This window comes from Prionailurus bengalensis, chromosome A1 (genome assembly GCF_016509475.1).
Source record: "Prionailurus bengalensis isolate Pbe53 chromosome A1, Fcat_Pben_1.1_paternal_pri, whole genome shotgun sequence".
In the NCBI taxonomy this organism is placed as follows: domain Eukaryota; kingdom Metazoa; phylum Chordata; class Mammalia; order Carnivora; family Felidae; genus Prionailurus; species Prionailurus bengalensis.
The window spans coordinates 46,500,001-46,517,122 of NC_057343.1; the positions used below are offsets into that span (position 1 = coordinate 46,500,001).

At 32.4% G+C, this 17,122-nt stretch overlaps 1 protein-coding gene across 2 annotated transcripts in view; it reads right to left on the bottom strand.

Moving 5' to 3' along the window:
* DACH1 (dachshund family transcription factor 1) overlaps window positions 1–17,122 on the bottom strand; it is a 435,329-nt gene that overhangs the window by 108,418 nt on the left and 309,789 nt on the right. Inside the window, exons 5-7 of one of the 2 annotated variants that reach the window (XM_043580344.1) lie at window positions 10,874–11,009; window positions 10,429–10,473; window positions 7,548–7,682 (exon numbers count right to left, since the gene is read on the bottom strand). In XM_043580344.1, the coding sequence (XP_043436279.1) occupies window positions 7,548–7,682; window positions 10,429–10,473; window positions 10,874–11,009 (316 nt within the window). The remainder of the gene's footprint in view (window positions 1–7,547; window positions 7,683–10,428; window positions 10,474–10,873; window positions 11,010–17,122) is intronic. The other variant, XM_043580355.1, reaches the window with a different exon arrangement.

Consider the following 17,122-nt stretch of genomic DNA (forward strand, 5'->3'; position numbering starts at 1 on the left):
AATATTGGATTGTAAGCTAATATTTCCAAAATGAAGTTTCAATTTGGAGTAAATTCTCAAATAGACACACTGAAGGTACACATTACACACGTACACATAGATGACTTCCACACTAGACTATGTAAAATTTTAACCTGAAACTACCAAAACTAGAAATCCAAGGTAAGGCACTATGAAAATAAATTGCAGAATAAAAATGTAGAGATAATCAATTCATTAATTCAATAAACTACTTAATGAAGGAAATATAAAATAAAGGCATTTACAATGATTCATAAATAAATCATTACATGAAGGAAGTTTATATGTGGAACTAATATTTTAATAATCTACCAGTAATTTACTTTCTACTTCCCTTTTAATGCTATAAAATATTAACTATTGGCATAACTATGTAAAAATATTTCTTAAACAGTGAGGAAGTGAGTCATGCCTGTCAAAAGGGCTCAAGAAAATAAAGCAGAGTAAGTGGAATAATTAATAGTCTATTATGGGTTTTCCATGAGGAAAAGACATTTTATCTGACTACAAATTAAACTACTACAAATAGGGGCACCTGGGTGGCTCAGTCAGTTAAGCGTCCAACTCTTGATTTCTGCTCAGGTCATGATCTCATGGTTCATGGGATCGAACCCCACATTGGGCTCCGCATTAGCTGACAGTGGCAAGCCTGCTGGGATTTGATCTCCCTCTCTCTCTACCCATGCCCCTTCTCCCAAAATAAATTTTAAAAACATTTTTAAAAAACTACTACAAATATATTTTATATAACGTATCCCAAACTAGATACCCTCTAATCTTTTTTGCATGTAGGTCATGAAAATCATCAGGAAGTGTTAATTTGATTCAACTTCCTAAGTACCCAAAAAAGTTACCAAAACCTAAAGTTTACAAGTATCCTGGAGAAGACACTGAGGTCTTCTGTATCAGTAAATGGCTCTATTTCTTTTAATGATATCCATATAAATTATATAATAATAAATTCCCGGAAAAAGTAAATTTTACCTTAGGTAGAATTACAATAGCTTATTTTATAAGTGGCATGTGTGAGTGGTTCAAAGATTAAATTCTTGTCCAGCAGAGAGGATTTCATCTGATTTGGGACCTTTTCTAATGTGGCCCATCCATATATAACACCTGATATTGCCTATGCTTTAAGTGTCAAGCATATTTGCTTCTCCTCAATACATTTATCAAATAAATTCAGGGTCAGTAAAATTGTATTGAATAAATTAAAACATTTTAATATCATAAAAATGTATTCAGGCAATTATCTTCACAATCTTTGACTTAGAAAATAACTGATTAACATACTTTACTCCTTTTTTTCCTTCAAAAACTGTGCTTATTACAATGTTGTCATATGAAATCAAAATATTTTCTAAGATACTGTGGCCTCAATATTCCTATTTAGGGTGAACCATAAATCACAATAACTATGATATTATTGATTGTAAACAGATAATATTCTAATTCAGTGATTCACAACATGTATGTTTCTCATCTATCAAATCGAGCCATATACCCATTAGTAATTTGATACTACTAATAATTTCATGGAATATATAAATAGGTCAAACACTCCAGACATGTATTATCTCATTTAACTCTGAAAGGTAATTTACTGTACCCACTAATGACAGACTCTGTGCTAGGTATACAAAGATGGTGAGAAGATACAGCTTTTGCCCAGAAGAGTTTTGGGCTGAGCACTAATGAATAAAAGGAATATACATCCCAGGTAAAAACAAAGAAAACAAAAACAAAAAACAAAAAAACCAAAACTGTATCATCTGGGAAAGGACAGAAGATATTTGAGAAACCTAAAAGTTCAGTGGGACAGAACAGTCAGCAAGATGCACAGAGAAAAACCTAATAAACACTAAAACCCATATTTTATATTACAGGTATGTCATAGGATTCACATAGTAGGATTTTCTTAAGTTATTATTGAAGTGTTATAGCAAGTTCTGCTTCTCGAATTATAATTCATAAAATAATAAACCAGTGCCTTCATAAAATTTCACCTAAGTTTGACTTTGCATGTGCAATCTGCCATCTGCTTAAGAAAGAACTCTGGAATTCAGAGAAATTTGTTATTGCCTACTGTTATGAATCACAGAATTAAAAGTATCATTATTAAGTTCAATACCTTTAACTCACATGCTTAGAAACTGAAGGGTAAAGTCACATTAGGAAGTGTTTAGAGAATATTTTATAAAAGGCTTTGAGAGATGCCAAGAGAAATTTTATCTTAAGAATGAAAGTGAAGGAAAAGTTACACTGTTGGAATTTTAAAATGAAAATACTCAAGGCCCTATGTACTTTAACATTATCAAAATACAGAAATTTCTATAGAAAAGGGGCTTTTACTCTATACACTTCTATATAGTAACATGAGATACTAACAGGTTAAGATTTGTGATATATGTGGGTAAAACAAAATAATATTTACTATTAATTTGTGTGATGTCGATCTAGAATTTAAAAGAAGGCTATTTTTGAAGACTCAATCCTAATTCAAGTAAAATTAGAATTTTTAAACATTGAGAAATGTGCAAAAGGAAATACCCTTCAAAAAAATCATTTCCACAAACTTGAGAAAAGCGATGACATAGTCATTAAAAAAGATGTTTTGTAGGAAAATAATCTATATGGTTGGAGGCTAAGAATAAAACATTAACAAGAGGAAATCCCCATACGGCCAGGTTGCTAACTACTTTTTTGCTTTTAGTGCCCTGTCCTTAAATTAAGAACACCAAAAGAAACCTTTTATACAAGTATGCTAACCATTGGAAATCTTGAGCATTGCCAACCAAACAAAATATGCCACAAAAGAAATGTTTTATGGCCTGAAGCAAATCCCCTGTATTTCCTGCTGCTTCTTAAATTATTTCTGCTTCTAAAATGGCATGAGTCACCAATGAAAGAAAGTCCTCAAGAGTCACCAACAAAAGAAAGTTTTCATGTTTTTTCGTGAAAACAAATAAGGGGAAAAGACTCAAGCATAGGGAAAATGAGGATACATATTAAGGAAAAATATATAGCAACAAAGGAGAGAAAAAGGGACAGAGAAAGTTTTTGCATTTCATCTGGTTCACTGTTCTGGCATTTGGTAGGTATTTATCAATTCATTATGTCATTTTGGCATACTCAGTCCAAGACTGAAATACATTAATGTAAATAGATATTTAATAGTTCAACTATACATGCTTAAGTTTTCTATAATTGGGGAAAGCTGATACTATAAGCTTATCTGTATCATATATTTGATTTTTGCATACATGCAACTTAATTTTTAATTAAAAAATTAAATTTCATAATAATAAAAAATGTGCACATGAGACAATACAAAGGTATAAAACATGCTCTAAAATGTGTTGAAAATAGCAGCGATTTGAGAAAAAAACAAGAAACAAATTATGTATGAGAGAGTAACATTGTACATTAGCATCAATGGACAAATATGCAGGGAATAGACAGTTTCCACATAAAGAAACAATGAGTCTGCTTATACAATTCAAATATCAATTATTACTGCCTATTCCACGAAATTTAGAATGAGGGAAAAGATCAGCAATGATTTTAAAATCCAGAAAGCTTGATAGAACCTGGAATCTGTAAAAGTCAGAAGACATAACATTGGTTTTGGAGCTCTGAGCTCTACCAGTTTTCCTAAGCACGTATCTTTGACAAAGTCCTTATCTTAGTCAAAGTTTATAGTAGCGAAAGGATTTCTCCTTAAACTTGGGATGACTGATACATTATTATGTCTATTACTTCTTGATATACTATACCAAGCTGTTTTTCACATTTATATTTTGAATGCACCTTACATTCTTCCAAGTTTCAAAAACCTATTAGTGTTTTTATTTTTAAAAATAAGGAGTGAATTTATTCAGCAGCTAGGACTTCTGAATTTAAATACCTTCAGTTAACGGTGACTTAAATATTCTAATAGAGTGGAGTCGATAGTTTTTTAATATTAAGAAGATTTAAAAGTGCTTAAATATTACTGATGATTAAGACTTTAGACCACAGTGATTCTCAGCATACAAATTAATTTTGGTATCTATTTTTGAAATCAATGTTTTTTAAAGAATTATTATCTTTTGAATGATTTAAAGTGGTAAGCAGCAAATTACATATAGAAGTTTGAGCCTAAAATGACACAAACATATAATTAATTTCTCTACAAATGTCTCTAAATTAAGTCACTTGTTTTTTTTTTTAACGTTTATTTATTAATTTTCGAGACAGAGAGAGACACAGCATGAACGGGGGAGGGGCAGAGAGAGAGGGAGACACAGAATCGGAAGCAGGCTCCAGGCTCTGAGCCATCAGCCCAGAGCCCGACGCGGGGCTCGAACTCGTGGACCGCGAGATCGTGACCTGAGCCGAAGTCGGACGCTTAACTGACTGAGCCACCCAGGCGCCCCAAGTCACTTGTTTTAATACAGATAATGTGTAGTAAGAAAGTTACAGGGCTAGTATCAGGCACATGATAAATGTAGCCATGAAAGAAACCAATTTTTAATTTAGTAGACTCTATCAATCTAGAAAACCATGAATATTTACTATTAATTCAGTATGCTGAAAACTAGATAAAAGTGAGAGAGTATATATAAAAAAAAGAGCAACATAAAACAGTTACTATAATAGTATTAACATCAATCACAATTTCTATGATCATATACCTACATTTGAAATCATGAGTTCAATGGTAGTTTTACATTCCTAGGAAGAATATTAAAATAAACATTTATTTTCCTTTATAAAATACACATTAAAATACTGGAAAACCTTGGGCATATAGTCAAGGTCTTTATTCTGACAGCAAAATTTCAATATGATAAGAACTACAATTAATGATATAGAAAGTTTTTGTATAGATCATCTTCAGAACCTTCTACCATTTCATGTAAATGTAGCTTTTAGAAGTTATATAATTATACTTTTCCATCCTATTACTCCTTAAAGAGTATAATCTTTACAGTTGTTTTTACTTTCTTTTACTATCACTTAGAATCTCCTAATGATTCAGCCCAGATCAGTATGGATTCATAGATTGCCTAGAAAATGTAATATACAGATAACTCCAAGGAGTTTATAGCCTTGTGTTTGGAGCAGACCAATGAAAAAATAATTTCCAAAAAACAAGGCAAATATTGTAGTGAAGATTTTTGGAGCAGGCCTATAAGAAAACCAGAAGTGGACTCCCTCAATCAACCCAGTATGGTATTTCAGGAAAGGCTCCATGGTGGTAAAATTATAATAATAATTTTAAAAATAGACAGATAGATAGAACTCATGACTCATGAAAAAAATAGTTATGGAAATAGCAGGGAAACTCAACTTGAAGTATCAGTTTGTACAAAGCTGTCTACCAAAAATTCCAGTGGAACTCACTATTCTAATCATGTTACTGATCATGCCTTTGGTGGTGTTCTCACTACCACCTTTGGGCTTTGATATTTTACACCCAGCCCTTCTCCATTAGGTTCTGGAAAAAATTAAGCCCTAATATCTTGACATCTATTATATGTCATAAAATAACTTCCGCCTTATGCATTCCATGTGAAATCAGCTATGTAGTATCCATGGGAAAATTGAGAAATGAATGACTCAATCATTTTCTGTAGGACTTTCTTCTTTCACAGAACCCTGATGGAGAATGGTTGCTTAACTTATACAATGAATTCTTATATTTAAATATTTTTACTTAAAATTTACATCTCCTATGAAGCTTTATATTTTCTCATGATACTATTTTTTATATTTCTACAAATAGGTTTTGATCAAATATAAAAGGTGTATGTCAAAATATATGTAAGGTACAATATATAAAATATTTTTATTCATTGCTAAAGAAGAGCTTGTGAAAAAATAGAATTACATATTTAGAGACCATCTAGCTCACTGATGCATTGCATATAGTCCATCTAGCTTAGTGATAGCATTTGATATCAAATTTCAAAATGAAAAATTAAAAAGTTGCCTTAATGCTGCTCTCAATTATGCCTAGATTTTGACATATTGGCACCTAGAAAAGATTATCATTTTCTCACTGACACTCCATAATGCAGATAATCTTTTTTTAAATTGTTTTTAAATGTTTTTATTTATTTTTGAGACAGAGAGAGTCAGAGCATGATTAGGGGAGGGGCAGAGAGAGAGGGAGACACAGAATCTGAAGCAGGCTCCAGGCTCTGAGCTGTCAGCACAGAGCCTGACATGGAGCTCGAACTCACAGAATGTGAGATCATGATCTGAGCTGAAGTCAGACGCTTAAACTATTGAGCCACCCAGGCACCCCACGCAGATAATCTAATTTGTAGAAATAATGTACTCTTTCTCCCCAAAGGCTCAGCATGACTGTTTTTATGTTGAATGGAAAAAAGTTTCATATAAGCATTTTTACTTTTTGTGAATAGTCTTTTTCTAAAAAGTTGCCCCACCCTAACTTTGTCTTTCTCTAATCGTTTCTTTCTGTTTGATCATTAAATACCCAATTTTATTTATTTTCCTTTTTGACAGCTAATTGTGCTTTTGGTGTTTTTATGTTTTCCAAAGAGTTAATCCTTTTTATAACGCTGATTATTTGGTATTCATGTCAAAAGACAGTCAAAGTACCCAGTCTATATTAATAAAATTTAAAAATATTAAATTAAGATGAAAAAGATGTGGAAGAATTCTTATAATCACAATTCAAACCTTACTATTTGAAACACTAAATTTGCACCTCTAGCACAAATTTTTAACATGCATGCCAAAATAATATTTAAATTTCTTCATGAAAGTATTTTATGAAATAGGACATGAAAATACCAATATCTGCCTGTGAAAATGGATTAGGGTGATACAAATGAAATACAAATAGGAAACTTTCAGCTTTACACAATCTGGGCTTTGTTATTTGTTACATATAATATTTTTTTATTTTTTTAATACAAAATTTATTGTCAAATTGGTTTCCATACAACACCCAGTGCTCATCCCAATAGGTGTTCTCCTCAATGCCCATCAACCCCTTTCCCCTCCCCCTCCCTCCCGCCCCCACCATCAACCCTCAGTTTATTCTTAGTTTTTAAGAGTCTCTTACCGTTTGCCTCCTTCCCTCTGCGTAACTTTTTTTTTCTCCCTTCCCCTCCCCCCATGGTCTTCTGTTAAGTTTTGAAATGCTACTAGTACATTGTTTGGTAAGATTCACTTCTATTTCCTCATTGATCCAACGATCACGTATATTTGAAACCAAAAATATTCAAAATAATGCTTCTATGTTATTGTAGCTCTATCAGGTAAAGAAAAATGACAATTGGCCCTAGGTACTGGAAAGTAAATTATCACCTACCTGTTGTATGTAAGGAAAAACAGCAGATTTTCATTCATACTTCTTTTTTGCTGAAGAGGCTTAATATTTACCTAATATTATAGGTTTTTAACATGTTTATATGCCATCTTTTGTGGGATTGAATCACTCATTCTATGATTAAAATCTAGTCCACATGTTGAACAGGAAAAAAAAAGGCCACATAATCATATATTACCTTTTTCAATATGCATCCTTTTCGATTCATGTCCCATATCATGACCAGCCAAATCTCCCTCTTTGGGCCCAGGGAGGACGTTTGGTGATAAACCCATCAGCATCTGGTTCATGGACAACCCATTCTGATGGACAGCTGTCAAGCCCGAAACAAAAGACAAAGACAGAAACACCATAACACACAATGTTCAAACAAATTAATTAAACTCATTTGGACTCAAAAATAAATAAAATATGATGGTCTAAATTGGCATTATAATCTAACTCTAAGAATACTAAGAATTGGTAACCATGATAATCTTAAGAATAAGAAAAATAGTGGAAATGAAAACATTTTATCTTATTTTTATTTCACAAAGAATATAATATTTTTAATATCTGGAATACTTTTGAATGGCCATAACACTATGAGCACTAAAAGCTGTTAGCTTTCAACAAGATAAGGCACTGAAATAACTGTTTCAATATTCATAATCTATACTAGTCAATAAAACACAAGGTTTCATAGATATCAAAGTACTTCTTTAAAATTTGGATTTGAACTCAAACTTGAATATACAAGTGCCCAATTAATATCTATTAAATGGCTGAATGAATAAAAATAATAATTGCTTTCCTGAAGTATTGATAGTAACCTGTAACTGCTGAAATAACAAAGTAGATAACAAAACACCCTTATGATTTTCAAAATCCAGTCAATAAATTTCTTAATAAATTGCCCATGAAAATCCTAGTTGGATGAATACATATTCCATAAAAACTTACCTTCTCTGAAAAAATAAGATTTTTTTGGAAAATATCATAAAACTATATATATTAGGAATTATCATTTGGAAATCACCATAGCAATAATTGTTTGAAGGAAGAATCTTCAGCAGATGATTCTAAAACGAGTGGAGTGAAAGTTTGATGAAAAATATAATATCCAGGTAGTCTTAATATGTTTCCTCACAAGACTTATTATTGTTACTTATTACTTACAAAGGTTTAAAAAAAAAAAGAGTAACTTTACAGCAGAGAAATCTAGTATTTACCACCTTAACCAAGAGATAGTTATGACAAGTATGGGAAAAACAAATGTCTACTGGAATGATATACCAAGGGCATGCTATCATGCTTCTGTGATCCTTGCCAAAATTTCATAACTTAAGTCTAATCATGAGAAAACAAAAACATCCAATCTGAGGGAAGTTCTATAAAATAAATGGCCTATATACTTTAAAAAATATCAAGATACTGAAAGACAAAAAAGACTGAGGAATGGCTCCAGATTAAAAGAGACTAAAGGAATATGACAAGCAATTGCAACACGTGATCCTGGGTTGGCTTTTGGACCAGTAAAGAAAATCTTTTGCTACTAAAAATACTAGTGAGAAAAAAAATAAAAATCAATAATAGTGGGAAAGTTGGTGAAATTTGAAAAAGATTTATAGTTTAGAGAATGGCACTATAATAATCTTAATTTCCTGATTTTGATCAATGCTCTGTGGTTATGTAAGAGAAAGTCCTTGTTTCTAAAACATAAACAATGATGTATGTGAGGTAAAGAATCATGATGTCCATGATAGGAACATTAAAGTGTCATTAGGCCAATATCTCTTTTAGAGACACTGATGATCGGGTGAATATGGGTAACGAGTATGAAAGAATTTTTTGTATTATTTTTGAAATGTCTGTTAGTCTAATTTTCAAAAAAACACATTAAAATATGCACATTTGTGAACATGTATTTGCATATGTGTGTGTGCATGCATTTGTGCGCATGTGTACGTATTTCCATTTGGACAATCATGGTAGTCCAAGCACGCAAAAATTTCTCCCTTGTTCTATCAAGAATAAAAAAGAATACAATGATTAATTTAAAACATGAATGTATAACAAAATTATTTCAAATTGCTCCCTATCTGCCCATAATTTCCATTTAAGTGTCATGAAAAAATATTTTTCTTTCTCTAGGACAGTGCCTTTTCACTGACGACATCGTATAAAAGCATAAAAAATGAAATGAATATGCATCATAAAATCTAATGTCAGCACTGCACATAAGCATACAGAAAATATTTTATATGAGAAATTGTTTTAATGAAACCAAACTTTGGGAATTAAAGTTTACCAGCCCCAGCAAATGTCATTGATTTGGAATAGTTATCAAATGATATTTTCACTTTTATTAATACACAATGATTATCATCTCTTACAAAATTAGGGAAATATGTTCTAGACAGGCCAAATCAAGTATTCATATTTAGAATTATGTTGAACTATATAATTATCAATAATTAACTACTTTTTAAATAATTATATTACATACAATTTAACCTAATATTTCTTATCTATCTCAATAATATTCATATTAAGGATCTCTGCTTTATGCAAACATTCTTTATGATTTATAAAGACACTTTGTAGCACATGTTTTTCCTATTATAAAAATATTCTCAACAACCAAATAACTTCAGTAAGTTATGTGTAATTAGATATAGTTCATACCACAAACATGATTCCTTCAAATTAACTAAATCCTGGAAAGGATACAATGGATATTGATTCTGTCAACCGATATAGTCACTGTTAATATGTTCATTTTATTGGAAGAAAAGTATTAGATTCTTAACACAAAATACAGATACAAAATAACCAGTTCATTGAATGGTATTTTTAACTTTACTCTTGATTTTCTTGGTTAAATATCTAAAAACGTTATCATGAAATACAATAGAGCCCCTGCTCTTTAGAATTTAATAATAATATCTGACAATGATATGCATCATTGACTTACTAATTCAAATCCTAAAATTTAAACAATTTAAAATTCTTCCATCCAGTGGTCATAAAAATGACAAAGCAATTTTTTTAAGTCTATCGTTTTGACTGTTACTTACTTTTATTTCTCTCTGTGGATATTTTTTTCAACGCAGGGGTGAATTCTGAAAATGGATAAATTTCAAGAACTGGTGGGGGAGGGGGGAGGAGGGGACAAAGGAATAAAGTTGAATAATCCCTAAGCCATATACCTAGCCACTAGCTACCTGCGAGCTGGAGGTGTTTACTTCAGAAACTAATCTGGAAGGTTACTTTCTCTGTTTCATAGCTCAAATCTTTATGTGTGGCATCAAGGAGAGGGAGTTTATATCAGAACCTGTTAATGTAGTACCATACCTCATGATATTGCAAACTGGGAAACATAATTTTGAGAGATGGCTATTGCTACAGAGCTTCAGAACATGATACATCTGAGATCTATTTGGAATGAGGGCATTTTGATTAGAAAAGCCAGCTGCACCTAATAAAGTTTAAAATGGTGACAAGTAGGAGTATGAGACCTACGGATTCTGTCAGAAGAGCTCTCGGTCCGTGCTGGGGAGCTGGACACGCTGCTGCTGCGGTGTGATGATGGGTGGCTGCCAGGCCTCCGGCCCTCCTCCAGAGAGGGTGCAGGCGAAGGGCTGTCCGGGACTCGCTCCTGGGGCACCGCGGGAAAGAATCGGGGGAGAGAAGAGGTAAATACATGGGAACTTGACGTCCTTCTCGAGTGTTGATTTTCGTTAATGCAGTACTGTAGAAATGCAAAGGAAATAAATTCATCCTTCGCTGACATTTTAACCTTTCATTTGAACAAAGCCAAAGTAGGGAAAGACGAGTTAGCAAACTGGTTCTACAGGCAAGCAGATCAGCAGATGCCAATCCCCTCTTTGGAGAAAAAAGGAGCCCAAGAAGGCAATCCTTTCATTTTTATTTTTTTAAGCTTACTTACTCATCAAGTGGGAGAGAGAGACAGAGGAAGAGGAGGGACACAGAGAGAGGGAGAGAGATAATCCTAAGCAGGCTCCACGCTGTCAGCATGGAGCCCAACATGGGGCTCCACCCCGTGACCCCCGTGATCATGACCTGAGCCTAAATCAAGAGTCCGATGCTTAAAAGACTGAGCCACCCAGGTGCCCCAGAAGACAACCATTTCAGAGCCTCTTAGACAACACAAAATAACAGAACAAAGCAGGTTTCAATTCTAGACAATTATCAATTTAAAGAAATCCCTAGATTCTATCGCTTCAGCAGTGTCTAAGGATCATTTAGCACACAAATTATCAATGTGACAGACCATAATAACAACACCAGAGGAGTTATTCACAGCTATTTCATCATGGCACTGCTCTGGACACACTTGGATGGTCACATTTTAAGGCATCATAGAAATCGATTATTATTTAACATTGGAATAATTTTGTTTGATTCAAATAATTTTCAGACTACCCCCTTCTCTTAGCTCCAATTCAACCACATATACGTATTAGGGGAAATTCATGAAATACATATTAGTTGTAGCCCAGGGAAACTTGGTATTGTATTTCCTGATACTATTTTGTTAACACATTCATCCCATTCCATATCTCCCCTGCCAAGCCCTGAACCTTCCCCCTTAAACTAATGTGCAAATATATCATATAACTGCCTCCAATGAACTATTATAGTGTTACAGATTAAGTAAGATACCTACTTATTAACATTTTCTTCTTTGAGCAGTAATATATTTATACCTTCAGACATCAAGGCACATAGGCCTTGAGGAACTGTCTTTTCATAATTAATAAATATTTGAATGGTTAAAAGCAAACTACATATGTAATAAATAAAATTAAATAAATAAATAAATAAATACATACATACATACATACATACTTATTCAGGTGCAAAAATGCAAATATTAAGAGAGCAGGCTTTAAAAAATATAAAAGAAAAAAAAAGTTCTAAAATAACTAACTTGTGAGAGGTCAACTGACCAGTGAGAATGAGGGTCATGCATATCTTTGGTCTCAGAGGCCCCATTGGCCTGGTCAGATTCCCATTAGGATGGTTCCCATTCCTGCTTTGCATTAGAATCACCTGGGAAGTTCTTAAACATGCCTATGTCTGGGCTTTGCTCCCAGAGATTCTGGCTTACTGAGGATTAGGGGATGAATTGTGTCCCCAAAAAGAGTGCAGTCCTGATCCCCAGTACCTAAGAATGTGACTTCATTTGCAAAGAAGTTTTTTTACAGCTGTAATTAGTTAAAATGAGGTCATACAGGAGTAGGGTGGGCTTTTAATCCAACATGACCCGTGTCCTTACAAGAAGACATTGTGAAGAAATGAGAGAAAATGTCCTATGAATAGAAAGGCAGAATTGGGCTTTAGAACTGAGTTACTAAGAATGCCAAGGATTTCCAGCAACCACCAGAAGCTATGGAGAGACAAGGAATAATTCTACCTAGATCTCAGAGGAAGCACGGCAATGCTGACATCTTGATTGCAGACTTCGGGCCTCTAGAATGTGAAAGTATACATTTCTGTTGTTTTAAACCACCCAGTTGATGGTGCTTTGATACAGCAGCTATATACACTGAATCAGAAGTAGAGCCCAGACATCAGTATATTTTTAAGACTCCAGGTGATTTTAATGTGCATTTAAAAGTGAGCACTGCTGGTCTCATTCCTGTTTAATTTTTCAGTCCTGAACATTGTTGATAAACATCTTCCACATATATGCGAAGTCTTAATTTTTGAAAAAGCATGACAAAGAAAATGAAAATAACCAGAAAAAATGACCAAGCCCTCTTCCAAAATTCATGCCTAAACCAGTTTCCCATTATATATATTCCATGGAATAAAAGAAGTAGTCCGATAAGAAACTTCATGACCAAAGATTTGAGAGGTCTCTCAATACTGTAGCCAAAACAAAGGAAAAGAGAAACAACAACAACAACAACAACTAAAATCTTTCAAGAGTTTCAATGCATATTAGAATCTTGTTGTAAAGATAACATTTTGAACTTTAGGAGCTTTTGGACTAATCTAAAGTGTGTGGGTTGGTTTCTGTAAAGGACAATTAAAACCTCCCACAGGAGAGATGTAGTATCAATATTATATAACACTAGCCCTTTACCTTAATTGATTAGAGGTTAAGTGCTCTATTTTCTACAAACAGCAAAACTGGTATGTAGGTAAATGTAAACCTGACACAATATATTGTCCTACCCAAGTCACGTGGGGTTGCATTTGAAAGACCGAAAATAAGCAAATGAGAGAGAGAAGTGGGGCAGAAGAGAGGAAAGAGGAAGACATAACCCCTCAATATTAATATTTACAATTAACTTGTTTAGGGAAGTTTATGACACATCATACATTTGTTATACTAAGGGATACCAATATAAGATGGTATCCAACTGTGCAATTTGGAGGTGAAAATATTTTGGAATTGGGGCCCCTGGGTGGCTCAGCCAGTGAAGCGTCTGACTTCTGCTCAGGTCATGATCGCACAGCTTGTAAGTTTGAGCCCTACATCAGGCTCTGTGCTGACAGCTCAGCATCTGGAGCCTGCTTTGGATTCTGTGTCTCCCATTCTCTCTGCCCCTCTCTCTGTCTCAAAAATAAATAATAAACCATTAAAAAAAATTCAAACTATTTTTAAACCTATGTCTCAAATAACACAAAAATGAACATATCAGTTATTTTTCCAAACTAAAAAAATCAAAGAAGGTATACTTCTAAATGACCTGAGGTCTTTAGTCCACACGGCAAACAAATAACCTAAGTTTCTAAAAAACAAAAAGATACATGATTTAAAAGAATAGAGAATTCATAACTGGATGCTGAAAGTTACTTCCTATCTTATAATTGCAATTATAAATCCTTTTCTTTTTAACATTCACTCCTATCCTAAATTATGAAGCAAACTATACATTTATTATGTGTCCAGTTTAATGAGTTCTGTCAAGATCTAGAACATTCCCATAACCCCAGAAAGATTTCTCATGCCCTTTTCCAGTCAATTCCTCTGATTCTCATCTACAACTACTTTCTGAATTCTATCACCGTAGAGTAGATTTTCTGGTTCTAGAATTTCATAAAAATGAAATCATATAGTAAATTCTTTGTTTCTGGCTTCTTCACAACAAAATGGTCTTTGAGATTCATCCCTGATATTGCATGTGTCATTAATTTACTCTTTTCTACTGTTGAATATATTCAACTGCACAAATATCCTACAGTTTGTTACCCTCTCCCCTCCCCCAAATGGCAATAAGGTCATGTACTTAACTGCTTGAAACAACACTGTACTTAATGTGTCTTTCCAGTAGCTATTCAGATATATCTTGGAAAAAGCATTCTTAATCCTTTATGTATAATACTGTATACAATTCATTTATAGTCTGTATAAATGTATTAATAAGTTATACTACAGCTAACTGCATAAATGACCAGAGATACGCTAAAAGGAGTCTAATCTTGATTTCTAACAATTCTAATAAAGAGAACACAAATTTGTCTAGACTTTAAAGGTCAATTCCTCATACATCTGGCTCTCACACATAAAAGTACATGGTATGTATTTGAAAAAGAACAGTATATATATACATGGGTGTGTATATATACACATGGGTGTGTATATATATATACATGGGTGTGTATATATATATATATATATACTGAACAAAATGTTTATATATAAACATTATATATTATCATTATATAATATAATATTATATTATACATATTATCATTATATATATGTATATATGTATATATGTATATATATAATATACATATTATCATTATATATTATAATATATAATAATTATATCATTATATATTATCCTTATATATATAAATATTATAATATATATGTATATATTATGTTTGTTTGTTTGTTTATTTATTTATTTATTTATTTATTTATTTAGAGAGCTAATGGGAGAGGGGCAGAGAGGCAGACAGAATCCCAAGCAGGCTCCACACTGCCAGCACAGAACCTGATGCAGGGCCCGAACTCATGAACCATGAGATGGTGACCTGAGCTGAAATCAAGAGTCAGATGCTTAACTGACTAAGCCACCCAGGCACCCCAAGAACACTCTATATTTTTCTTTGCTGAAACCAAAATTTTCTACACTAACCATTCTATTTTCTTCAAAAAGTCACTTTGACAATGTTAATTCATCAATACGTTTTAATATTTCTCATAATAATTATGTAAGTGATCATATATGCAGTGGCACATGTTTGGATGCACAGAGATAAAGTGCAATCTTGAAATAAATCATTCCCTCTAAAGTCATTTTGCAAGTCTGAGTTTCCTGTCATAATAGATTTCTTACTGGTGCTAATGGAAAGCATGAGAAACTGATTTTTTCCTGAGATATTTAACTCATAAAATAAACACTTAATGCATAAAATTTTGGCAACAATAATTATGCCATTAAAAACAATTATTTATTTTATTTTCCACATAAGTATAAAAATTATTTCATTAGTCAACATATTTAACTGTCAAAGCTTTCCTTGATATTCCTTTCATTCATGCATTATTCACTTATTCATTTATACATTCAAAATACTCTAAACATCATATACTAAACTAGGTAAAAAATAAACTGGATTTAAATCTAATGTAAAATACACCTAAAAGCATAATTGAAGGCTTAGAAAATGTAGGTGAAATTGTATTTAATTTAGCTTTAGCTTATTTTTACTTTAATTATAATTGTTTCTCTAAGAACAAAGGATACAAAGACAATACTTAATACTTTGATTTAAAGAAAATATTTTAATTTATGCAAATTTTTATTATTGAAAAGCTAAGTATTCAATTGAAACTTTCTGTAAATTGAGACACAACATATTCAGTCATTTCACTTAATGTATAATTTCAATCTTTGGAACATGATGTATTGTTCTTTGAAGAATTTCATTAAAGTAAAATCCACTGAGCAAGTAAGATTTGAATACATTGTTGCACAATAAATTAATTTATTTCAACAGCTTAATTCTTTTATCATATTTATATGCTTGCCTTTCCAGAGTATGCTATAAGATGGAGAATAATGGAGACAGTAAAGAATTGCTTAGGAGAGAATCTCATAATTATTACTGAAACAAAATAGATAATGAGTTTTATTCAGACATAATAAGAAAGAAGCAGTTCAATGTCTATAGGAAAACTATGTAAACTGGATTTATCATTTCATTTGTGTAATACCCTTTAACCTCCAAGATGGGCCTGAAGTAGGACAAAGAGGAAGAATATTTAATTTAATACTTCAACACGCTGCTTTATAGTCCTACATCATAACTCCACCAATCAATAAAACACAATCCTTTGCAATGTTCCATCTTTATAAAACCAGCCACAATAATAAATGAGAATTTAAGAGGAATACCCTCTCACACACAAAAAAAAGGTCATACTAATAAACTAATGGTAGCAGAATAACAATAAAGAAAAAAGCTGCATTTATTGTTTCTGGGTAGAGCAAGAAGTATTAGTCTCCAAGATAATTCAGAATCAAAGGTGGAATTCAAAATAGTGTATTCCAAAATTCTAAAACAAAAAGTATAAAATGCTCAGTATTACACATGGGGCAATTGAATATTTAAAAATTACATTACCACAGCTGCCTCCTGTCTATCACAAAATGCGTTATATTTTATCAACTGAAAATATTTTCTTAATATAAGTAATCACAACCCACTCACAATTCATTTCTCTAAAGGATTATTTCATTTAGCTTCATGTTGCTCCCTTTTTAATTATCTGGATTT